Raw genomic sequence first — 27,340 nt, 5'->3', positions numbered from 1 at the left:
TATATATTTAGTATTATCAATTCAAATTTTTATGTATAAGAAGTATGAAGTATAAAAATACCATTCATCTTGCATTTTTGTTTTTTTTTAATACAACCTCATGTTTACAATGCTAGATATTACTTTAAGTCTGGGATTAAAAACAAAATAAATCTATTTTTAGCATTGTGAATGCTAAGTGACTTACATTATGGTTTATATAAAACATGAATGTGTTTTTTCTCGCATTATAAAGATTCTTTGGTACAGTGGGATATACTGCAGGATGTAATAATCATCCTGGGACACCTATTTTTCTCCAAATTTATAAAATATTGAGTATTTACAGTGTAATCAAATCACCTCGATCTGAAAATTATACAGTTCTAGGTACAAAATGTGAAATTGCAGTCACAATGTCCAAAATTAAAAATTTATTTAATGATGCTCAAAAGAAAGCACCTATAAAAAAATTGAAAGAGAAGCTAGATAATGCTGTTAAAAACAATAATTTCTGTTTTCAATTTATGGATCATGATTATAATCGACTTGAAATCCGAAATTGTGTACTTTATTATGTAACAGGATATTTGTCCAAACATTTTCAGAAATTTATAAATTGCAATACATGCAAAGATGCATTTATAAATCTTGTACAACAAGATTGTTTCATTAGAGCTTTATTAAATAATATAAAAAAAGGACATCCAAATGTAAATTTATTTTACATTTTAAAACATTTAGAAAATTTGTTTACAAAATATTGTCATCGTGCAGATGTTTTCGATTTAATTGTAGAAGAAATATATATACCCAATTTGATATTTCTTTGTAAAGAACACAGCGATCAAGTATTAACTCATGTAATTGAATTCTATATATTATTTTGCATGCAAGCTTATGCGCAAATTAATAACAAAAAAAATAAATTAATCAAAAAATAAAGAAGATGCTAAGTTTTATAAAAATTAACTCAAAAATGTTTTTTTATAATATAATATTCAAACTTAATATTACATTGTATAAATAAACATTGTAAAACCCAATACTGTAAAATTTACTTGTAATAAACTTTTGAACCATAAATGTATTTTATTTTACCCTTTATATATCATGATATTATTATATTCTAATATATAAAGTATTAGTCTAAAAGAGTATTATTTTAATAAAAAATAAAGTATATGCATTATGAAAGACTTATTTACAACAAAATTACAATAAACATTAGTAAAATATACAAAGCAATAAATATAAGACACTTATAATTAATAACTAAAATGTAACTCAAATTAAAATCAGTGTTTATTAGATGTATTATATATATTTTATAATTTATAAATTGCGTATTCAAAAAGTATTTGTAAAACTTTCAACAATTTTAACTTTAATTTTGTGTTGCATACGTATATCGAAGCTGTTATTTTACATAATAAATATAAAGAAAAATATATACATATAATGTATGTATATTTTGCTTTATGTAAAATAACGGCTCTATTATAAAAATACAACGTAAAATTAAACTTGCAATTATTGTTAAAAATTTTATAAATATTTGTTAAATACGTAATTTATAAATTATAAAATATATACAACTTATATACACATATACGTATATACAAGTTATATTTAGAATTTTTACTTTGAAATTGTTATCGAAAAATATCAATGATCTCGATAATTTTCCATGTCTATCTTCATCATTTACCGTGTGTGTCAGACAAAGACAGATGCTATATGCATGTATATATAATAGGCATGAATGTTGCCAGCGCCACGGCGACACTAAGCCGACACGCAAACTACACTCGTGTCAGGGACTGGTGGTATATGCTAGATTGTGATATCGGTAAGTCAGCTATCTATGAGCCAGCGAATTGCTGCATTCCTCTACAATATGGTGCAATGATTCAAATAGCGATTTTGGCTGGAGCACACCGGTTGCACATTTCAGGTGTCGATGCAACTTTTGTATTAGGCTACTCAAATAATTCAGTCCCTTAATAATGTCACATGTTTGTCTTTACTTGATATACCTCACAATTGCATATTGAATGTACAGTGAGGTGCAACGATTCGCAGGGTCATGTAGGTAGCTTGAGTTACCGACGCTGAGTCGGTAACGATAACGCACGCGCGCGCTCGGAACATGAATAATTTTATAGATCAAATGTTTTTATTATTTATGTTTATTACTTTATTAGTCTACATATTTGTGTATAACTATATATAATTATGTATGAAATATTTTTACTAGAAGTGAGAAAGATAAAGAAATAAAGTAATATGTCTCAGATACTTTGTTTTCAATTTTAAATATAAATTTATTTAGTTTAATGTAATTATGTTTTTGTTTATACGCAATAGAAACAAAAACATAATTACATTAAACTAAATAAATTTATATTTAAAATTGAAAACAAAGTATCTGAGACATATTAATTTATTTCTTTATCTTTCTCACTTCCAGTAAAAATATTTCATACATAATTATATATAGTTATACACAAATATGTAGACTAATAAAGTAATAAACATAAATAATAAAAACATTTGATCTATAAAATTATTCATGTTCCGAGCGCGCGCGTGCGTTATCGTTACCGACTCAGCGTCGGTAACTCAAGCTACCTACATGACCCTGCGAATCGTTGCACCTCACTGTACACAAAGTGGACATGAGGAAATAGTCGGAGCTAGTTTGTGTGTCACCAGTACGGTGGCGCACCGGTGCGCTCCAGCCAAAATCGCTAAAAGAGTCATAGTAGATGGCTGACTTACCGACGGCACAGTCTAGCATATACAGGGTGTTCAATAATGGCTGTGTCAACGTTTTACCATAGGAGCATGATTTATCGACGGATATATATTTCTAACATATTATTATATTAGAAATTACAAATGCGTGCTCCTATGGCAAAACATGGGGACAACCATTATCGAACACCCTGTACAGGATGTTCATTAATGGTTGTACTCACTTTTTATCATAGGAGCATGATTTACCGTCGGATATGTATTTCTAACATATTATTATATTAGAAATAACAAATACGTGCTCCTATGGTAAAACGTGAGGACAACCATTAATAAACACCCTGTATTGTAATTTTATAGCGATTTAAATTTTAAAGTTTGAAAAGTAAAATACAATACCTTGTCGCCACTGGAACTTTGTTAAGGTCGTTAAATGATCCACGTTAAATGATCACAAAATTGCTCGTTAATTGTTCGGAGCAAGTTCGCCGAGGAATGTTCGATGCGTTTGCATCGAATACCGACAAATGCACTTTTGCAGCGAAAGGCGCTCGTGTCTCCTTTTATAACCTCCGATCCCGTTGAGCGGTCCTTCTTTCGGGTTTTCCTAATGTGCCCTTTTTTGTAGCCTGTTTCGTAGCTTGTTTCGCAAACATCATTCTGTCTCTCTTTAACATTCGGTAAACAAAAATAAAACGACCCGGATAATAAAATGCTTTCATAGTATATCATGATGCCCAAATATTGATATTTGGATGCACCCGGGTGAGGAATTCTGAAATGGTGGAAATGACACTTTTGTGGATATACCGCTATGGTGGTTTCAAAAATCGCGCACATACTATATATACCATAATTAACATATGAACTTGTGTCAAGGCATATCAATATGGTAGATTCGGCGTGTTCCGACTCTAGATATTTTTACATTTTATGCCTGTCATCTGGCAATTATATTCAATTATAATCACACGTATGAATGCGTAATTATACACGAGCAAATTCTTGTAACGTTTACTCTGAACAGGCAGGACAACACATGTATGATAATCTACTACACAATACGACAATAGCGCTCCAACAAGCTTACGCAAATCCAAATCTGGTAAAAGGGACACATTAGGGGAACAGCCTCTGACGACCTTGACCTTGACATATGTCATCAAGGAGAAGGTACTGAGTGACTTACAAAAGGTTTTAAGTAATGCTCATTTCTTATTAAAATATATTACAGAAAGAAAAAAGTTTTTTTTAATTATTTCAGAAAATATTTATTTTACAAAAAAATGTGTTAAACAAAAAATGAAGCTCGCAATAAACTTTATAAAAAATCTCATATACATTTTTTATCTAACTTCAATACTTTAGTCGTTATAGTGGAAATATAGTTTTGCATGAAAAGTAGATGCTTCAACACACACCGTCTCAGTCGGTCTACTAATGACGGGAAGGGTGCGGAAGGGGGTGGGCCATAATTTCAAATCTACACGCAGAAAATTTTTCTCGAAAATACAAGCATACACGAAGAAAGTAAATACCATACTAATCTTGCACGGCTAGGATATAGTCATAATATGCAAAAGATTTCAAGAAAGTATAGGAAATTTAGAGAGCAAAGAATAAAATTATACGCAGAAATATATATTTCTATCAAGTATGGGACTTTTTCGAGAGCGCGTTTTACCATACGTAGAATGCACGTAAAAGAAAAATTACCATACTAAATATGTCTTCTCTCCATACTATGTTGCAATATGTATAATTGCCTTAATGGCAATAAAAATACTGAGGATAATTAAATTATATATACACTACTCAAAAGAAAATAGGGAACACTTTCCAGACACCAAAAATTAGGCTATTTTCAAATGACTGTAACTCGGTGAAAAATCATCGTAGATAAAAAATAAAAAAAGCATTTTGAAGCTTGAAGATCCAACTTTAACGCTCTATCAGCAGATTTTCAAAATTCCTTTAACTTCCTTGTCTTATGCAGTAAAAAAGCACACCCTGTTTTGTTCCTTAAAATTTCGTATTTTTGACACTTTGCAGCTCGACCAACAAATTTTTTTCGAACAATTCAAGTAAAGCTTCATAAACTACAACATTTTGCCTACAAAATGCTTTTTTTAAAATTTCTCTACGATTTTTTTTGACCGAGTTACGCTACTTTGAAGCTAAACCTGCATTTTTTACAAATGATATCCGTACTCCGTGAAAAATCATCGTAGACAAAAAATCAAAAAACCATTTTAAAGCTCGAAGTTCCAGCTTTAACATGCTGTTAATGGTTTTCAAAAATTTTCTCAATTTCTTAGTACTATGCCCCAAAAAAGATACACTGTTTTTTCCTTAAAATAACGTATTTTTAACAGCCTGTAGCTCAATAAAAAAATTTTTCTCGACAAATCCAATGCAAGTGCCATAAAGTATGACATTTTCTCTACAAAATGCTTTTTTTAAAGTTTTCTCTACGATTTTTTTTGACCGAGTTACAAGACTTTGAAGATATACATTTTTTACAGTACATTTTTCCGAAAAATGACGTCTACCGCCGACATTAGCATTACCCAATGTGCACCACGTGGAGGTTGTCGGTCGGATTTTTGCACATCGTGTGTGTGTGTGAGTGTGTGTGTGTGTGTGTGTGTGTGTGTGTGTGTGTGTGTGTGTGTGATGTATGTATCACAGCAGAGATAAGGACCCCGCAGTTCGTCACTTCTGCAGTATTTAATGACTCCAAACCCTCTCTGCTGTGTGTGTATGCGCTCGCGCGCATGAGAGTTCAATAGTGTGTATTTCCTCCTCTCTGATCAATTACTGCTTGCAAGCGTTCTCGCATATTTATACATCTTGCAATACGATCTTGCGGAATGTTGTGCCAAATTTCCGTTAAAATTTCTCCCAATTCTTCTAAATTTCGCGGCTGTTCCTCGCGACGCCTTAATCGTCGTTCCATTTCATCCCAAATGTGCTCGATTGGATTTAAGTCCGGGCTATTGGCGGGATGATTTAACAGTCTAATTGCGTGTCGTTGAAAAAAACGTCGCGTTATATTCGCCGTATGAGGTCGAGCGTTGTCCTGCATAAAAATAAAGTTCCGACAGGTTCGATTTAATAGCAAAACGTGTGGTCGTAGAATATCGTTGATATAACGAACACCCGTCATTGCCGGAGGTGGCAGGATCACTAGATCACTTCGTCTTGTAAGTGATATACACCCCCACACCATCACGGAACCGCCGTTGTAGGATCGTATTGGCATAACGCAACGTCGATCATAGCGTTCATTTCGTCGACGCCAAGTACGTATACGAGCATCATTGCCATAAAGGCAAAAACGTGATTCGTCGGAGAAATATACATTTCTCCAATCCTGTGAACTGTAAACATATAGTCGTCTTAGTCTAAAAAAAATCTCTTTTTAGACAAAGATGACCATATGTAAACATTGCATGCTCAATACAATAAAATTTTGTTTAGTACGCCGGCGATTCTCGCAGTGTGATAAGCGACACGGAATTTTCAAAATGCCGCGTAGACATTTATCGGCCGTAGAAGTTGCACGCATAATTGCGCTTTTGCAACAAGGTTTTAGTATGCGTTATGTGGCGCAAGATATTGGTGCATCTGTGTCCGTAGTGAGTAGAGCTTGGTTTCGATATCAAGACACGGGAAATTACACGAGACGTGAAGGTAGTGGTCGTTCTCGATTAACGACAAATAGACAAGATCAAGCCATTGTTCGTTATGCATTAGAAAGACGAATAATTACCGCAAGAAACATTCGTAATGACATTCATTTGCGCCATGTGTGCGAACAAACAATTCGCAACCGTTTGAGAGAAGCCGGTCTTCGTTCTCGTGTTCGTGCACAAGTACCAAGACTCACACTCGTACATCGCCAAGTACGTTATCAATTTGCGCGCGATCACATAAATTGGACCGCTAGGGAATGGAGAAATGTATATTTCTCCGACGAATCACGTTTTTGCCTTTATGGCAATGATGCTCGTATACGTACTTGGCGTCGACGAAATGAACGCTATGATCGACGTTGCGTTATGCCAATACGATCCTACAACGGCGGTTCCGTGATGGTGTGGGGGTGTATATCACTTACAAGACGAAGTGATCTAGTGATCCTGCCACCTCCGGCAATGACGGGTGTTCGTTATATCAACGATATTCTACGACCACACGTTTTGCTATTAAATCGAACCTGTCGGAACTTTATTTTTATGCAGGACAACGCTCGACCTCATACGGCGAATATAACGCGACGTTTTTTTCAACGACACGCAATTAGACTGTTAAATCATCCCGCCAATAGCCCGGACTTAAATCCAATCGAGCACATTTGGGATGAAATGGAACGACGATTAAGGCGTCGCGAGGAACAGCCGCGAAATTTAGAAGAATTGGGAGAAATTTTAACGGAAATTTGGCACAACATTCCGCAAGATCGTATTGCAAGATGTATAAATATGCGAGAACGCTTGCAAGCAGTAATTGATCAGAGAGGAGGAAATACACACTATTGAACTCTCATGCGCGCGAGCGCATACACACACAGCAGAGAGGGTTTGGAGTCATTAAATACTGCAGAAGTGACGAACTGCGGGGTCCTTATCTCTGCTGTGATACATACATACACACACACACACACACACACACACACACACACACACACACACACACTCACACACACACACACGATGTGCAAAAATCCGACCGACAACCTCCACGTGGTGCACATTGGGTAATGCTAATGTCGGCGGTAGACGTCATTTTTCGGAAAAATGTACTGTAAAAAATGTATATCTTCAAAGTCTTGTAACTCGGTCAAAAAAAATCGTAGAGAAAACTTTAAAAAAAGCATTTTGTAGAGAAAATGTCATACTTTATGGCACTTGCATTGGATTTGTCGAGAAAAATTTTTTTATTGAGCTACAGGCTGTTAAAAATACGTTATTTTAAGGAAAAAACAGTGTATCTTTTTTGGGGCATAGTACTAAGAAATTGAGAAAATTTTTGAAAACCATTAACAGCATGTTAAAGCTGGAACTTCGAGCTTTAAAATGGTTTTTTGATTTTTTGTCTATGATGATTTTTCACGGAGTACGGATATCATTTGTAAAAAATGCAGGTTTAGCTTCAAAGTAGCGTAACTCGGTCAAAAAAAATCGTAGAGAAATTTTAAAAAAAGCATTTTGTAGGCAAAATGTTGTAGTTTATGAAGCTTTACTTGAATTGTTCGAAAAAAATTTGTTGGTCGAGCTGCAAAGTGTCAAAAATACGAAATTTTAAGGAACAAAACAGGGTGTGCTTTTTTACTGCATAAGACAAGGAAGTTAAAAGAATTTTGAAAATCTGCTGATAGAGCGTTAAAGTTGGATTTTCAAGCTTCAAAATGCTTTTTTTATTTTTTATCTACGATGATTTTTCACCGAGTTACAGTCATTTGAAAATAGCCTAATTTTTGGTGTCTGGAAAGTGTTCCCTATTTTCTTTTGAGTAGTGTATATAAATACTTATATATATATATATATATATAAATATAAATACACACTTTTCAATGATAATTTCATTTATTTGGTATTTCTTTAAAACCATTTTTTAACAATATAAATTTCGCTTTTACTAAGCCTAACGCAATGTGTTACAACAGAATTAAATAAATTCTTCTTAGTTAAATAAACCCACTCAAAACAAGTATCATCATAAATTTTGTAGGATTGTACATGTTCATCTAAATAGCACTGTAACATTCTTTTAGTTAAAATAACAAAGTCATTTTGTTCTTTATTAATAATAATAGTGTGCACAAAATAAAAATCTACTCCTTCTTCGTTGAATATAACGATAATGGCTCTTTTGTTAATAATATTATTGTTGTAACATATCCACTTAGCAATTAATATGTTAAATTCTACTTGAAAAGGTGTAATACAATTATTAACAAAAGGTATTTCGCGTACATTCTTTTGGGCAACTGGTCCAAGAGTTAACAAATGGCAGGATGAAATATTATATTGCAACCTGTAGTTTAAAAGCAGTTGGTGTTTTATAGCTATTGTTCTTGAAATATTTGCTCGACTATTTGTAGCTTGGGATGTTTTTTTTCCTTCTTTATGTTTACCTTCGTATCGCATACAATTAGTTTTCCATAATACACCGACAAGCTTCATTATTCGAGCATAATGAATTAAAAAGTGATGTTTCGGTTTTATCTTGCCTGGGAATTGGTTATTTAATAAAGTTAAATATTCATTAATAATAGTGTCTAATAAATGATACGTTTCACAATGAACTCTTGAACTAGTTGTAATGTCGATTATTTGCTTTAAAAGAATAACAAGCTGCCAACATTCGTCTTCCTGTGGAATAAAAGAGCCGATAATTAAACAAAAATGCCTTACTAATAACAACATTTCGGCAGAACTCATTATGATTGCTTTATTTCTTAAGTTTTGTTCTGTGATTTCCACAGGTTTATTAATATTATGTTTGTGACTGTATCGAAATGATCTTATTCTAGTATTAACATCTATTAAAGTTAAGTATTTCTTAGCAATAAAATAATTTAGAAATAACGCCAAATCGTATCTGCATACACCTTCTAAAATGTCATGCATAACATCTACACCTAAATTTTTTGTAACGTGAAAATAATCTAAATCATTGAACACACACTGACTAACTATACCAGATTTACTCACATCCTTTAATGCCAAAAGTGAAGTATAATTATCTACATTACGGAGAATGCACATACGTTCATCTAAGAAATCACAAATACATTTTCTATTAATTAGACAGAATCGACAAAAAAATGTAGCATTGAAACTTTCCACGAAACCAAAAATAGAATGAACACCCAAATTGTCTCCCACAACTAAAGACAAAACAAAATATACTTGCTTGTTTCCATCTTTATGTTTAATTGTTATACCTTCTGTTTGTAGGTAATGCAACTCGTCAATTGCTTTTTGAAAAACACTTCTATTGCCAAACATTTGTCGATCAAGTGAGTTAAATAAAAGGAACAGAAAGATATTCTCTAACTTTGATTGCATGTAAGGAGATAAACATGGTATAGTTACATAAACTGCGCCACACTTAGATAAGCCTTTATGAGAGCCTAACACATTATTATTCTCATAATCATCAAAAAATAAAAAAATAGGATAAACAATCTTTCCTATGAAATGCGAACTTATCTCTTCCCAAAGAGATCCCTGAACAAAATTTTCTATAATATTGTTATTTGATCTCAGCGATTGGTAATATCTTAATGTTTCGTCAAAAAGATTTGGGATTTCAAATATTTTTTGAAAAACTTTGCGAAGAGGAATAAACTGTGCATACACTGAAATACTTTGAATAATATTTACGCCATTCTTTTCTCGGAATTCTTCTCTTTCTCCGATTAAATATTGTTCAGGAAGTATAAATGTATCATAGCATTTTAACAATTTAAAGAACGCCATTCGCTTTTACAATCCGTGAAAGGATCACTAAAATCTGCGAATACTTCTTTAATAGCAGATATTGAATCTAAACTTAAATTAAAAGTTTCAAGTTAATTTAATAAATGTTTTTCTAGTAAAAGTAAATAATTGTCGATGAGATTTCCTGTACTTCTCACAATATCATTTACCCTAACACGAGGTACGTCTAAATAAGTGTATAATTTACTTGTGAAATTAATAATTTCTTTATGTTCCTCAAATTTTACGTTTGTCGCTTCACTAGTGTGGCCATCGTTTTGTGGAATGTCGAAAAATAAATCGTCTTCTAAATCAGTTTCAATATCAGAATCAGACTTAATTTGTATGGGATCTATTATATACTCTACATTTTCACATTTTTTATCTTCATAATGTTGTATACGTTGATTTGTTCCCACTGTTAAGACTTTATCTATTGCATCTATAAAATCCGCGTTTTGATCATATTGTTTTATAGTTTGGTTATTATATGTAATATTAGTCTCTGATAAATGTTTGTTATATCTGTTTCTTAAAAGAATCAAATATAGCAAAAGATCTGCTGCAATTATTATCGTTACATCTATATATTTTTAATAAAGGATGGAATTCTTTGTAATGATTTAGAAGCGACTTATTATCGAAACATAAAAATGTACTACAAATATAGCACCGAAACATCTTATTAACGATTGCACATGAAATGATATTTATGTTCGGAAAAATTATGTCGCAACTAAACGCTCCATTTCTGCGTTAACGCGACCTAACAAAACGTTTAATGAGTTGTTACATTTCTCTTGTAAGTGAATATCGAAACCAGATTTTTGTAAAAATATCCAAAACGTTTCTGCATATGTTGGATACTTGCAATCAACAGCAAAGAATATCTTGAAAGTTAATTCAATAGCTTGCAAACATGAATCCACCTTAAACTTTTGGTCATTTACAATCACGAATGATGATTCGATGTTTACTAAAGGTCCAACTATAAGAGGTGTCGGTTGAAAAGTATCTTTGTTTCTTTGCAGTCTTCTCTTCAAATCATATAAAGCACGATCCAAATCAGCAACAGTCTATATAAAGTAGTAATTCGAACTAAAATACTATTCATACTCATAAAAGATTTAATATTTATATATATTTTATTTTTTTATTTAAATACCTGCACATGTAACATAAACGCATCTCTACATTCTTGTAACGTTAACTTTCTGATGCTGTTTTCACTATCCTGCTCACAGTTCGTATTTCTTTTCCTTTTATAACCTCCTGCTCTACGAGATTCGATAAGAATCGGAAGTAAATAAAAAATTACCGCATCTTGTTTATCTATTAAAAAAAGAAAAATTTATAACTAATCCACTAATTAAACACGAACATTTTAATAATACAATTTTAATGCAATGGTAAAATGTCTATACCAGAAGATATTGCTGGTAAAATAGATATAAGAGCTGTATCTGAAACACTGAGGCGTTTATTCAATTGCTGTAGTTGGTCAATAATAACTTTTTTAATAATATTCCACCTTTTAGGAAATATCGATTCTTTTTCGGGATACTGTCTGTTAAAGTCTTCTACGAGCTAGAAATTTTGTAATAAGGTTATTAGCGCGTATGTATGTGCGTGCGTGCGTGCGTGCAAATGTAACAGATAGAAAGAAAGAGAGTCAAGTAACAAATATACGTGTCTCAAAATGAAGTTAATTATAATAATATAATCGCAAAAAAATAATTTTACAGAATTATATAACAAAAATAGTTTTATAGATAACGTTTTGCTCTATATCGATACTTTAACGTAGGCCTATGGCCGAGTTGCTCATTTTTGTCCATTTCAGCGACGATCATCCCCATTCCTTTCATTTCTCCTCATTTTGTAGCATCTAGACTCCTCTCGGAGACATACGCGTGATATGAGGGATGTTAAAGTCACAAATTGCATGTCAATTTGGCGCATGTCGCCACGTGTGCTGCTCACTGTTAGAAATGTTTTATTATTAATAATATTGATAATAATGATGACAATAATACATTTCTAACACTGAACAGTATGCGTGGCGACATTGACATGCAATTTGTAACATCCCTCATATCACGCGTATGTCTCCGAGAGAAGTCTAGATGCTACAAAATGAGGAAAAATTAAAAAAGTGGTTATAACCGTCGCAAAACTGGACGAAAATGGGTAACTCGGCCATAACCCTGTTTTAACTCTTACCAGATGTTGTCCTTTGCTTAATTGAAGACAAGGAAACTTATTAAAATATTCAAGTACATTTAGTTTGTCTTGCATTAATAACTTGTTCCTAGTCCTATATGTATTATTCCAATATTCACACACTTGCTCCCACGGTTCTGTGTGGTGGAATAACCATTGCAGTTTGTCTTCTGTAGTATAAAAATTATATACAGTCACGTGTAAAATGGTCAATGTCATATTAATATTAGGATAGTACCATCTATTTCAGTCTGTGCATATGTCTCTTGTATGGATTTGGAAATTGATCGCTGAAGGAGTATTCCTTGTTTTTTTAAATCTCCTTTTATATAATTATAATGTTCCCAGAGCTTACCACTTGCCTGTATACGAACACCATTCTTACATGTAAACGGCGTATAATATGTGTAACAAGACTCTCCTTTAAATATTTTAACAATGTCTCCTGCTAATTTTTGAAACCGAGAAGTTGTTATACTGCAAGTAAAAAAATAATTGTGAAATAGCTTAGGGAAATTTTGTTTTGAAGAAACAAAATATATTTAACACATATATACATACATACATACATACATATATATATATATATATATATATATATACAGGGTGTTTCAGACCACCCGTACACCCCTTTTCTCTTCGCAGGATTAGGACCAATCAAAAATATGTTCAGACGAAAGTTGTAGGGTTTCAAAAGATCTATTCAATGATCTTATCAGTTTGACCTTGGATGGCGTCGCCAAGGTCAGATCGAAATCACATTAAGTTTTTTAAATGGAACACCCTATTTTTGATTCCAGAATCTAATAGCTGGTGTCAAGACCTTTCCAAAACACTACAAGAAAGTTTATTTTCGTTGACTACTTTCCGAGTTGTGCGGCTTGAAAGTTACACTACCGCCAACACCATGTAAATAACAATATAAAATCACGCGTTACGCAGAAAGCCGTGCAGCCGACACAAAGAAAGTAAACACGCGAGCCGGGCCAACAAAAACAGATCATGAAAAATCGTGAAAGTTAGCTGTCGCGACCGTAGATAGTCACATACATATGTATGTCATAATATTATGTAATTACATTATTACTTTAACGGTAGCACACGAGCAATAACGAGCGCGGCTTTCTGCGTAACGATGTCTAACTCGTGATTTTATACATATTGTTATTTGCATAGGATGTAGTAGAGATGTATTCACCACAACGCTATTGTGACTCAACTCAACACGAGTGACAATAACTCTCTCAAACTTGTCACCTACGTCTTCAATAACCGTCATATCAGTATCAATCGCGCAACAAAAATCCGACCCTCTTTATTAGTTTAGGTTTATTTAGCCATGTCCTATTCCAATGAAGAAGCATATGATATGCTGCTAATTTTAGGTGAGTGTCGAGGTACATTCATTGCAGCGAAAAGATTGTGGCGGGAATGTTATCCTGATCGGACTCCTCACTCGCGAAATGTTTTTTCACGTTTGGCTAAACGAATCAAAATTAAAGGTGTCGTTCAGCCTCAACATAACAAAGGTACACAAATTCATCGTCCGATTATGGATGAAAGAACAGTGGAAATTCTTGCATCGACAGAATTGAACCCTTATGATTCTTTAAGACGACGAGAACAAGATTCTGGTGTTAGTAAAATCAGTGTTTGGCGCATTCTATAACAAATAACAAATTTCACCCTTACAGAATGTCTGTTCATCAAGCGTTGAATTATAACGATATTAGACAGAGACTTGTATTTTGCAACTTTATAAGACAGCAACCACTTGATTTCCACTTGAAAATTTTATTTTCTGACGAATGTACACTTAAAAGTGATGGATCTGTTAATACTTGGAACTCTCGTTATTGGGCACAAAATAATCCTCACTGGTTGAGAGAAGTAGATCATCAAACCATTTGGAAAGTTAATGTTTGGTGTGGAATTATTGGAAGTCAAATCATAGGTCCTGTTTTCTTGACGAAAATCTAAACGGTGATAGATATTCCGCCTTAATAATGACAGATCTTCCTGTCTTACTAGAAAATATTCCTCTGCAATTGCGCCTGAACATGTAGTTCCAACAAGATGCATGTCCGTCTCATACATCGAGAGTTGCTCGTGCGGCATTAAATACTATATTCCCCGACAAGTGGATAGGCAAATACGGTCCAATCAATTGTCCACCCCGATCACCAGATCTCACCGTCCTTGATTATTATTTCTGGGGAAGGATAAAAAACTTGGTCTATCATGAACGTCCGACTACGAGGGATAATATGATTCGTAGAATAAGTGAAGCAATTCGATCCTTACGTGCCGAGGAAATTCTTCGAGCAACCAATGATTTTCAAAATAGAGTTGATGCTTGCATCGCAGAGAATGGTGCTCACTTTGAATATTTAGTCGCTTAACAAAACATACACTCATTCATTCCCGAACGTGAGAGGCAAGGGGACTCACGTGAATCAAGCACCCCAAACGTGAGAGGCAAGGGGACTCACGTGAATCAAGCACCCCAATGGGATGAAATTCTCGTCACGTCCACGTCGTTCATTCTGGATAATGCTAAGCACGGGAAAATGCATACAGTCAATCTGGACATGATTGATCATCAAACATAATCAATCCAGTTAATAAACAAAAGCAGAGTACATAAAACTTTGACTCCCCTTTTCCTCCCCCATACACATACGCATGCACGTATGCACACACCCACACACAAGATTAAATCCGACTAAGTAACCACCACATGGTACATCTTGAGTAATGCTGATGCTGGCGGTAGTGTAATTTTCAAGCCGCACAACTCGGAAAGCAGTCAACGAAAATAAACTTTCTTGTAGTGTTTTGGAAAGGTCTTGACACCAGCTATTAGATTCTGGAATCAAAAATAGGGTGTTCCATTTAAAAAACTTAATGTGATTTCAATCTGACCTTGGCGACGCCATCCAAGGTCAAACTGATAAGATCATTGAATAGATCTTTTGAAACCCTACAACTTTCGTCTAAACATATTTTTGATTGGTCCTAATCCTGCGAAGAGAAAAGGGGTGTACGGGTGGTCTGAAACACCCTGTATATATATATGTATATATATATATATATCATATAATATTATTGTATAAGAAGTATTAATATAAGAAACTAACACAAAATTAGTTAATTTGTCTGCTACTGAGATTTTTGATAATATTCTGTCTTTCTCTCCTTTGATAATGAGTCGTACTAATCGAGAACGCAGTACAGAATTAAGGGTTTTATTGTTATTATAGTATGCAGATAATATAATTTTACCTTCGCTGGTTTCTTGCAAGTACCTTTTCAAATTCTGTAATTAATATAAATTAATATTATTACAATATAACATTATATAGTAATTGTGCATATATACAGAAAAATATCCATTGTATAGCCAAGAAAAACAAATTACTTGGTTTGTTTATTTGTTTTAAGCAATAGTTTTAGAATTGTTTATTAATTTGAATACAACAACAGCTTTTGTGATATACGAAAAAATTCGCAAGTACATAATATGGTCATCATAAGTATCACATTTATTTAAAATAAAGTCTACTACGTATATCAAGGTATTGTTCTAAACATGTATAGCTAATGTTATATATATTTGAATGTATGTTGAAATTAAGAAAATATTCTTCGTTGAACAAGACTATTACTTAAAACAAATATATGAATCATGTTCTTTGTTTTTCTTTACTGCACGATGGATATTTTTCTGTGTGTACATATATATTAATGTGTGTGTGTGTGCGTGCGTGCGTGCGTGCGTGCGTGCGTGCGTGCGTGCGTGTGTGTGTGTGTGTGTAAATATACGTACCGATTCACTGTTCTCATTACTAACTTGTACATTTTTTTCGGTCAACTCACTACTATCACTACTTGAGATACTTGCATCCTCTAATAGTATGCATGTTGTGGGTTGGGGTCGTTGGAGTTGACTATCATTGCAAAGGTATGAAGATGAAAGCTTCGATGGAAAAATAAAGCCTTGTGCATTACTACAAGATGCAGTATCTAAATTGACTACTTCTGGTAGCTATAAATAAAAATTATATGTATTTTACTTATTTCAAAATAACAAAAAACTATACATAAATAGTAGAAAAAATATATATTAAGATACACGGTAGTCGCTCGCGCCAAGTGTAAGTGCAACGCGATATTCTTACACAGCACTAACCTCCAAAGAACGTTTACGTCATAAGGACATTCCAAGAGCGTTTGGAAGTTAGTGCTATGTGAATTCTTGTAACATATAATCTTCTTAAAAATAATTTTAATTATACAGCGTTCGGCAATGCAAATCCGAGGCGTCGAAAGTGCTTTTAACCTCGAAAATCGTTCGGCAATTCACATCTCGGTTTGATTGGTTGAGGATTACGTGATTCAAGCTCTCTCTGCTAGCTCGCATCTAAGATTTGCAATTCCGAACGCAACAAATATTGGATGAGACTTTTCTTACCTCGTACTTATCGCTGGTATCGTTATACATTGCGCTCCTCACTTCACACTTCACATACAGGAGATTAATGATCGTGCGCAGTCAGCGTGTCCGCGGTTACTATCGCATTTCTCTGAAGAACATAGATTATTGCCAGATACACAACGAATATTTCTATACAGCTCACAGTAGGTACCACTCTAGATTATTTTTTTTTTCTTATACTGTCTTAAGAAACAACGCGCAATTCAAGCTACAACGTCGAATATACACATATTAGTATGGGACTTTTTTACTTTCTTCATATTTCCTTGTTAGTATGGCAAATTTATTTACCTTTAGGTTACAAGATGTATCTAACCAAACTATTACTTTTCTATTGTCATATATTAATTTCCGGTTGAATACGCGTATATCCTACCGGTGCGATGCAAATCTAGTAAATTTTATTATGAGCATTGTACATTATTCGAGAAAAATTTTCTGCGTGTACTGTCGCAAAGTCAATTAAATATCCTTGGTCAAATTACAACTAAAATAGGGTTAGGTTGGGTTAAAAAAATATGGGGCGGGAGGGGGGACGGAGCCTCTCCCCCGCCCAAGCATCTACTTTTCACGCAAAACTACTAAAAGTAAAATAAAATTATTTTAAAACAGTTTTTCTACTATAACGACTAAAGTATTGAAACCAGGTAAAATATGTATACGACCTTTTTTATAGGGCTTATTATGGGCTTTATTTTTTGTTTGACACATTTTTTCGTAAAATGAATATTTTCTGAAATAAGTAAGAAAAACTGTTTTTTTCTTTCTCTAATAATGTTTTTTTAATAAGAAGTGAGCATTATTTAAAACCTTTTGTATGTCACTCAGTACCTTTCCATTGATAACATATGTCAAAGTCAAGGTCGTCAGAGGCTGCTCCCCTAATGTGCACTTTTACCCCAAACCCTTCGCTGCATTCATGAATCGCCTTGAATAGATTTGTACGGAATTTATCATATATTTCGTGCACTGGCAGATCCAGTGAATTGAAACTGCAATTAGAAAATACAGTTTTAGCTCCGTAATTTTATGTTGATTTAATTTCAGCTTATACACGCAAGAAAATATTTAAAAAATTTCTTTCTTCATATATTTACCAAGCTTGTGCAGATGGAAGCTTGTCTGCTGACTTTCCTTCTTTGAATTTGGAATTTTTGTATGCCATTCTAACGCGGCGAAATCTTGTAACGGCACTTTGGACGTACTAGTAACAAATTGTAAGTACTTCGCACGATCCGCTTGATCAAAACCTTGTAATGCACCAGAACCAATGAATCTGTGAGTAGGAAAAAATAAAATATAGTATAATTCAATTCTTTCAAACTTGAAATAATACAAAATGTGCCTGTAAAGACGTAGCAGTGTATTTATGATGCTCACAAAAAAGGTTATAAACCCGGAAATTCAAAAAATTTTATGTACACATAAAGGAGTTCATTTATTACACAAAAATATTTTTTGTTCGTGCCCAATTTCAGTTTAAAAAAGTAAAACACCCGTTTAGAAAAAATCGGTTTTTTTCTTTCCAAACGAATATTGTCGAAACTATTGGGCATCATGAGGATACTTTGTTATATACAACAAGGATACTTTGTTATATATGGTTGGATTCGTATAAAAATCTGCTTTAATTTTGTCATTAAAATATTTAAAAAATTTTAAAAAAAAATATGAAGTGGTAAAAAAAATATGGAAAATTATTTTAAAAAATTTCTTTAATTACTGTTGTAAATTATTATTTTAACCATTTAACTTTTATTCAAAATATTTTTTTCTATTTCTTCTCTAGTTTCGACGATATTCACTTGGAAAGAAAAAAACTGATTTTTTTATAAAAGATGTTTCAGCCCCTTAAACTGAAAATAAGCACAAACAAAAAATATTTTTATGTTATGGATGAACTTCTCTGTGTACACAAAATTTCAGAATTTTGTGAATTTCCTGGTTTGCAAACCTTCCTTATTAATCTAAAAGTAGTCTCGAGAAAGACATCGGAGAGAGACATCGTTTTCGGATCATAGTCTAGTGGAACAGTACAAAGAGTAATATGAAAAACAATAAGAAAAATAATAAATAAATAAGTTAAGAACGACTACAAATATAAATTAATGAAAATAATAAAAGTCAATTTGTGAAAATAATAAATAAGAAACAAAAAATAATAAAATATAACAAATTGAAATCTGTACAAGTCAAAGTTATAAAATTGTAAAAAGGAATTTAAAAAGGAAGGAATTTGAAAGCTGTACAAGTCAAAAGTGTAAAATTGTAAAAAAGAATAAATAACTTGTAAAATAATATTTTTTATCATACCTGTGAGTTCCAAAAATGTTATCTTACAATGGTCTAGTTTCCACCGAAACATTAATCCGTATCCAATCCGGTGTAGAACCAAATTGAAGTCGATGGAAACATGTCGGATTGAGCTCAGTTTATTCTCAATGCAATCCACAAGTTCTAGTGGAGTGGCAGCAAATTGCACCCGGTGAAAACGGTTGTAACTAGTTAAAACTGAGTATTGCCAACCTGTATTTATCTCATTCCATGTTTACGGGTGCTGGGTTCTGTAAAAAAGTCCAAAGAGGTTAGAAATCTCATATAATTCATTATAAAAATTTAATAAAAATCTATAAGTTCAGATAAAATTATATAAAATAATTCTATTCTATTTTAATATATATATATTCTATAAAGTTAAGTTGGCCCTACTGAAATATCAATCGTCTTTACTTCTACTCCACTTCTAATGAAAACAGAACATTAAACTTGTCTTGCACCGAAGTAAAACCAAATTAAGCGTATCGGTGAAAACTAGACCAATTAGACAATAATATGAGTGTCACAACACAATGACTTTGTTTACACCGAATACTTGATACGCGTAATATTTAGTAACTTTCTATTCAATTATCTTAGTTCAGAAATGAATAATAAGGAACGAACAAGCGAGAATTGCTCGGCTAAAACGGTAGCAAAGGAAAGGGGAGGAAAGGGATAGGACTTAAGAAAGTGAAATACGTTCAAGAAAAGGAAGATACACATCGGGCAAAAGTTCGGTATTGCTTTGTTTGTTGAGTCCTTTTTGTTATTTTTTAATATGTTACATCTCAGATAGAGATCTTTTAACGAAATACGGTTCTTTATCTAAAATTTCTACGCTCTCCCAATCGTGGTTATTAGCAATGCGATGTTTTGTAATGACAAGAGAGCTAGATTTCCTTATATCCAATTTATGTACCGTGAGTCTCGTTTTTAACTGACGTTTTGTCTGTCCCACATAAGAGGACTCGCAATCTTTACAATTGATTTTATAGACTACATCGTTGCACGATAGTCGATCAATATGATCTTTTTCCGCCGTTATAAATTTGTTAAGTTTAAAGGGAATTGTAAAAGCTACGTTACAGTCATGCTTATTGGGGAGAGACAAAAATTTCTTAGATACCGAATTAATATAAGAGATTATAAAGCACCTTGTCAAATGCTTTTTCGCCCCGCCGGTATCATTTTTATAAAAAAAAGTATTTTAAACTAAAATAAATTGTAAAAAAAATAAAATTCAATGAATTGTGCGCGCTCAGACATGGTGACATGACAAAGTACCACAAGGGTACATACCTCTCGACATTGAGATTGTCATATAAATACGCAGTGACATTTATATTAAAAAATTATTTCTACAGGAAACATATTTGTACATTACATATGCGTAAATATTATGTTTTCAACAAAATATCAATTCAATAATAAGTTACGATAGCCGTTGGGTCAGCTGTGAAAATAAATTCATTACAATTATCAATATTATTGATATATTACCATAAAAGTTCTTATCATATGAACATGGTACAGAATTTGTTTTGACAGCTGTCCTAACAGCTATCGTACTATTTTGTTATTAAATTAATATTTTGTTGAAAACATTAATTATGCATATGTAATGTACATTCAAATATGTTTTCCATAGAAATAATTTCTTATTAAAAATGTCTCTGCGTATTTATATGACAACCTCAATGTCAAAAAGTACCTTGTCATGTCACCATGCCTGAGTCCGTGAAATATCAGCTTTGTGATTCGTAAACTTTAATCGCGAATAACTTAAAAACCATTATACTCTCGACATTTTTGTATTAGGATATTTTTCTTAAAATATTTTAAAGAATCTGCTCTTAAGAGAAAATGCAAGCTTTTTGGGACATTTTGTATATATTATCGTTATTATTGTGACATATATATAATGTTTGTTCTCATAACACGTTGCCCAATGCAACGGGCATGTTTTTATTACCCTGCGAATCCCACGAATTAATATGTAATCTTATAGCTAGCAACTGTACTACTCTGTCTATTTCAGAAGCAACTGATAATTCGAGGCTATGTTATTAATGTTATTAATGTTAATTAATTGTCGTTTTTGCTGTTTAACTCACCAGTTTAATCATTATTATCACTGCTATTCTCAGCATTATTTTCAACTTGCATCTTGCCGGTTTCAAAGTCGTTGCTTTGACGATCTCAATACTTCAGTAATAGCCTCCTTGAATAAAGTTTGTGTTAATTTAAAATTGGGATTTGCCGCCATTGCTTCTGTATGGATATAAAAGAATAATATAAATTATTGCAATTTTTTCATGTAAACTCTAAAACAGAAACTGTTTTCTTTTCTACATTGAATTGTTTCGTATGTTTCACATCGATATATTTGTAAAGTGTAAAAATATGCAGTGAGATCGATTTATAAGATTTTCTACAAAACATAATCAAAATTCACTATAATTTCTAAATGCTATTTTTAAAAATTAAATTACCCGATCTATAATAAAACTATAATATAACGCTTTAATATTTTAACTTGTTTTTTAAAGAGTTTATAAGAACATTTGCCCTGGCATATGTAATTCTTCATTCTGTATCCGTAAATATTATTTTGTGAGTGAATATATTTTGTAAATAATATATTAATACTTACTCATACATAATCATTAATAAGCATTTAATGACGAATCGTGTTCAGAAAGCTGATTGTTTGGATAAGTTTTATAAAGCAACAAGTTTAGATTGACAAGATGCCCATCTTTCCTGAAGTTTACAATGCTCTTTCATACGATGCTCCAATAAATTTTGCTCCAATAAATTATGTCGCTCGTCTTTAGCTTTTTGGGATCTAAATTAGCATCTAACGTTTGAACGTCTTTTGCAAGTTTCGAGAACGGTAATAGAATATCTTTGGCTATAGATACTATTAGACTAGTAACGCTTGCAATATTTTCCTTTATGACATATACATTAGATTATAAAGTGCTTATATTATTCATAATTAATCATTTTCTGAAATCTGTGAAATATATCTGTAGCAATTATGGCAAGATTTTTAATTACCTCATGCATCAGGCAACAATTGTCTAGCTTCAGTTGTTCTCATTTCTTGAAAGAATGCACCTGTGTGTATCGCACGAAAATGACTCTTGACGCATTCTATTGATATTTTCAGGGTTGGCAAAGTTACTTTATAAAAGTAACTCGTTACCGTTACCGTTCTTCTCTCTACAAAGTAATTCGTTACCGTTACTCGTTACTGATTTTAAAAGGTAACTCGTTATCGCTACCGTTACTTAAAAATTAACGAATCGTTACTATTTTTGTTACTTTTTCATATTAATCAACGGTATACAAATTTCTGAAATAAATATAAATTGATTTTTTATCTTCTAAAGAAATAAGGTTCAAAATATATGTATACAATTATACTAAATACACGTATAATTTTCACTCGACGTCTTTTTATTCTATGTACTAACGTCACACATATTTGTATCCAATATAATCACAGATAGTTCAGTTTTGATTGCATTTTTGCATCAAACTTCACCAAAAAGATCTGTTAATTATTTCTAAGAGAAATTGATGTTGTATAGAATCATCATTAAGATGACCACTTTCTTAATACAGTATCTCTCACGCTAAATAGTCTTTCTACACTTGCACTATTTAGGAGTGCAGTAATGTATTTAATAAAAAGTGATTTAACTTTTGCGTAATTAATTAAATAAATTTTCTACGCTTGTATTGTATACATATTAAATAGATATGAGGCCAATAAACGAGCAATAACGGTTGTCGTATATAAAATATTTATTCCGTTATGAGGTCAATGGGACGTTTCGGACTTACTTGTCTTTCTTTAGCCGTGTATAAGTTATTTACATAATTTCGAGTCGGGACACATTAGATTTCTCTGTATTGAGTATCTCCGGATGTTGCAATCTGTCCGTCATTTTTATCATGTTGGCATGATGTAGATGTTCCGTAACGCTAAGCCATTGGTGAGACAACGTTTCGTAAATGCGTGTCTCTGTGTGCGAATTTTCGTGTCAACCGGTTCCATGATAATAATTTGGGCAGACTACAATGATTAAAATAAATAGTATAAATAATGATAATTTAGACACAAAGTGGTTATAATAAATCACATTGATAAAAAAAAATTGAACGAAGAACGGAGAAATAAATATAATGAATAAAACTCACTCAACACAATGCGGCCGTTAGAGAATATATAATAATACTATGGCGGAAGTAACAAACGCAGGAGCGTGTCCGTTTTGCTCGACGTTAAATCTAAACTGAGTTGAAGGAGACGGTGGATCGAGATCAATACGTTACAATGTGTTTTTAAACTTAGCAAACCAATCTGTTCAGTAATTCAAAGACATGTAGAAGCTCAGTATCTGTTTGCAAGTTGAGACCGTTAGTTTGTTCTTTTATGTGTATCATTTCTGAAATAAGTCTTTTGTTAAGTATCTGGGTTCTATATCTAAGATTGTTGCATTATTCCAATCTATTGAATGACTATGTTGAATGATATGATCTGAAATTACAGAATGCTTCGATGAATCAAATTTTAAGTTACTCATGTGTTCTTTGATTCTTGTGTTTAGTTTTCTTTTTGTTTGGCCCACGTAAGAGGCATCGCAATTGTTACATTTTAATTTGTATACAACGTTGTTCGTGGAATGGAATTATCTCTGTCTTTCTGTGCTTTTACGATTATATTGAGTCGATTTAAACATCTGTAGCCTGTTATAAATTTACTCTTGTTAATGACAGAATTTACCATTTTGGATACATTTTTTATATACGGAATAGTGAAAAATTTTTTTGCATTTTCAGATTCTCTTTCCTTCCGAGTGTTTTTTCCTTTGTTTGTAATTCTGTCGTTGACAAGTTTTTTTAGTCTAAGATTAATTTTGTTAAATATTAGTTCTAGAGGATAGCCGTTGTCTCTCAATAGTTTTATAACCAGTTCTAAGTTTTTTTGATGAAAATCCGGGTCAGAACGGGGACATACTCAATACAGAGGAATCTAATGTGTCTCGACTCGAAATTATATAAATAACTTATACACGGCTGAAAAAGGACAAGTAAATCCGAAACGTCCTATTGACCTCATAACAGAATAAGTATTTTATATACGACAACCGTTATTGCTCGTTTATTGGCCTTATATCTATTTAATTTTGCATAATTATTTGGCATCTCAACATTAGAATTATTTGATTATAAAAATTGTTTGATATTGTCGGATTGCTATCATCTAACAAATTAATACACTCCATCTATACAAAGTAACAAAAGATAAAAGTAACTATTCAAATTGTTACAATTATCGACAAAATGTAACTCATTACCGTTATTGTTATAAATTATGAAATGTAACGCCGTTAATTATTCGTTACCAAAAAGAAGTAATTGTAACGGTAACGACATTACAAGTAACGCGTTACTTGTTAACTCTGGATATTTTCTACAACAATTATAAAATTAGAGTATTGCATAAGTCCCAAAGGGGGAAGACAATCTCCAGTGGACAAGTATTCCATTTGCACATCGATGTTGCACCGTAACTTAGTAACATTTAATCTTTCCTCTAAATATTTCAAATAAATTACTTATTGATGTATCTTGCTTCATTTTTTTCATAAGACCAACATTACATATAAGATACTTACGCACTCTTAAGGTGTATCCATTACTAACACTCTTGGCACGCTTCAAAATATGATGCTTCACCCCAACCAGCTCTGAACACAGTTTTTCTTTGAGAACCTCTAGACACAAGTGCCCGCCCATTAAATATTCTTTCTTCATCATAGAGTCCATACCCTCAACGGCGCATTTTTGATTTATGAGGACAAACAATTTTTTGATCATAACTCGTAAATACAAGTAAATTGAATTTATTAGCAGGTTTGTCAAGATGAACAGCGACACAATTCCTGTATAATAAAGCAAAGTGATGAAATTGAGAATACAGATATTATTATTTCGAGATTTACACATAATACAAACAAATAATTAAGACTTACTTAATAATGTAATCACAAACGTCTATACCAGTTGCATCTACAGGCAATTAGGAAAATTTTATTCCACATATTTTTCTTATGTATGCTTTACACTATTCATGCCAGTGTAGGCCCTTTTCGTGTAGGACACGCAACATATTCATGTAACTGTTATTGTCATAAAGATCATCCTCGCATCCAGTGAGTAATGCTTTATAAATGCACAAGTCAGTTACGTTTTACAAACACTTTAACATCATTATTAATAGCACATAGCATGTAGCTTTTTTGTATGAAAACGCAAATTTTGCAGAATCATTGGTCACGTAGTGCATCGTATTATTCTGTAAAGACAGCTATGATGATATAGGTACAGCTAAGATGATATAGGTATATGAAAATGTGACGAGAGAAATAATGCAAAAAAAAATTTATATTTATACACGTACAACAGTAAAGTTGTCATCCCGAACACTTCTCAAAAGAAGTCGCTGAATTGGTTATCGCGACTTTTCCGAGTTGGTCTCTTGATAGTTTCGTTGTCATTATTGGCCTAGTTTACACGCACCGGCAGAAATAGTGTCTCTCCGCACTGACGCTCGGCTGCCGCACACACACAAAGCCGCGCATGTACATACGTGTTTCTTTGCAGCGTGTCGGAGGCACTGAACTCAATACATACAGAGCCGTGGCTTGAAAAAAGCGGTCAGAGAGAAAGGATTACATTATGTTAATTGCTCTTTCTGTCGTAGGTCTCCTTTTTTAGCGGTACAAGCATCGTATTACAAAAGTATACTGACTGATGAATTCAGAGAACGATTCAGAGACATACTTTAGGAGGTTTGACTAACTTTTAGATATGATTGTAATATTAAAAATGGCGGGTTTCAAGAGCTTAAGAAGAAAAGAGACAGCCAACATAATGGTAACCTCTCTCTCTGACTGGCCTTTTACACACGATTTCTATAGGACGACTTTTTCCTATATGTATTGAGTTCAGTGGTCGGAGGTCGGGATGCGGGCAGAAAATAGTGGGAGGCGTTTCAATAGCATTTTCCTCACTCGACGCTGGATCGAGAGAGAAGACACGAATCGACATGCTGGAAAAACTCTGTGTCCCTTGCTATGCGCCTATACGGGCGGTATACGGGATACCACAGTTGGTCGCGGGCTGTTTTAATTTTTAATTACACAAAGAAATTTGCTCGGATACAAAAATTTGTTTAAAAAATAATGTAAATAGAATTACGATTTTTAATAATAAATTAAAATTATGTCATCACGGCAATACAGCTTCAATTCATAAAACTGTTACTTTATGTCGAGGCCTAATTTTAATTAATTAATGAAACTTGTAAATCTCTTTAAACAATTACTTATTAAAATAATCTGTAGAAAATAATTTTAATTCGATTAATTTGGGAAACACGTACGAGCGCGGCTTCGCGTGTGTGCGGCAATCGAGCGTCAAGGATACAAATTCTACCGGTGCACACCAGTGTACACCGATGTACACTGGTGTACACCGAGTACTTAATACGCGTACTAACTCGTAATTTTCTATTAAATTATCTTACTTTTGACGATGCGTGTATATATGATACATATATTTCATTATCTCGATTCATATTTTACCAGCTTAGTATACTATTCTTTAAATTAAGATAATTTAATAGAAAATTACTAGTTAGTACGTGTATCAAGTGCTTGATGTAAACTTAGGCCATTAGCATACGTACAAGTTGCCCCAAACCTTTGGTAATGAAGTGTCCACCCCATTCTTGTTCATGTTCACCATGCGCAATTAATTCGTTAGAACTCATTTTGTTCAAATAACACCGATTAAACATTATTTGGCCATGCAGCAAAATTGCTTTTAATGATTCTGTAATTTAAAAATATATTGTATAAAATTTGTTCAGAATATTGTTAAGTTAGGTTGAACAAAAACGTAAAGGAAATATTCTCTTACTTATGCTTTCGTCCTTCAGGACGAAAAACAGGTAAGAAAAATATAACGTTAACGGGCGATCACGTCC

The 27,340-nt window shown here is 32.8% G+C and overlaps 1 protein-coding gene across 7 annotated transcripts; it reads right to left on the bottom strand.

The window, feature by feature from the left end:
- Nucleotides 1-9,180: 9,180 nt before the first annotated feature.
- On the bottom strand, nt 9,181-26,884 carry LOC113003214. Of its 7 annotated transcripts, XM_039448143.1 has the most exons (18): nt 25,751-26,884; nt 25,323-25,645; nt 24,966-25,232; nt 22,336-22,500; nt 21,926-22,226; nt 21,387-21,543; nt 19,267-19,517; nt 18,051-18,229; nt 17,785-17,945; nt 17,245-17,344; nt 16,930-17,161; nt 16,285-16,503; nt 15,596-15,774; nt 12,694-12,932; nt 12,456-12,625; nt 11,657-11,819; nt 11,398-11,564; nt 9,181-11,308 (listed from the first exon to the last, which is right to left on the bottom strand). In XM_039448143.1, exons 11-18 carry the CDS (start codon nt 16,957-16,959, stop codon nt 10,958-10,960), a joined length of 1,518 nt encoding a protein of 505 aa, XP_039304077.1. In that variant the 5' UTR covers nt 16,960-17,161; nt 17,245-17,344; nt 17,785-17,945; nt 18,051-18,229; nt 19,267-19,517; nt 21,387-21,543; nt 21,926-22,226; nt 22,336-22,500; nt 24,966-25,232; nt 25,323-25,645; nt 25,751-26,884; the 3' UTR covers nt 9,181-10,957. The 7 variants fall into 7 exon arrangements, with proteins under 7 accessions (XP_039304077.1, XP_039304079.1, XP_039304093.1 ...); XM_039448145.1 differs by lacking the exon at nt 17,245-17,344 and having other exon boundaries at nt 16,930-17,041; XM_039448159.1 differs by lacking the exons at nt 17,785-17,945; nt 18,051-18,229; nt 19,267-19,517; ... (4 more) ...; nt 25,323-25,645; nt 25,751-26,884 and having other exon boundaries at nt 15,596-15,671; nt 15,741-15,774; nt 16,309-16,503; nt 16,930-17,597.
- Nucleotides 26,885-27,340: the final 456 nt, after the last annotated feature.

The sequence above is a fragment of the Solenopsis invicta genome, chromosome 1 (assembly GCF_016802725.1).
Source record: "Solenopsis invicta isolate M01_SB chromosome 1, UNIL_Sinv_3.0, whole genome shotgun sequence".
In the NCBI taxonomy this organism is placed as follows: domain Eukaryota; kingdom Metazoa; phylum Arthropoda; class Insecta; order Hymenoptera; family Formicidae; genus Solenopsis; species Solenopsis invicta.
This window is presented reverse-complemented; position numbering and strand designations above follow the sequence as displayed.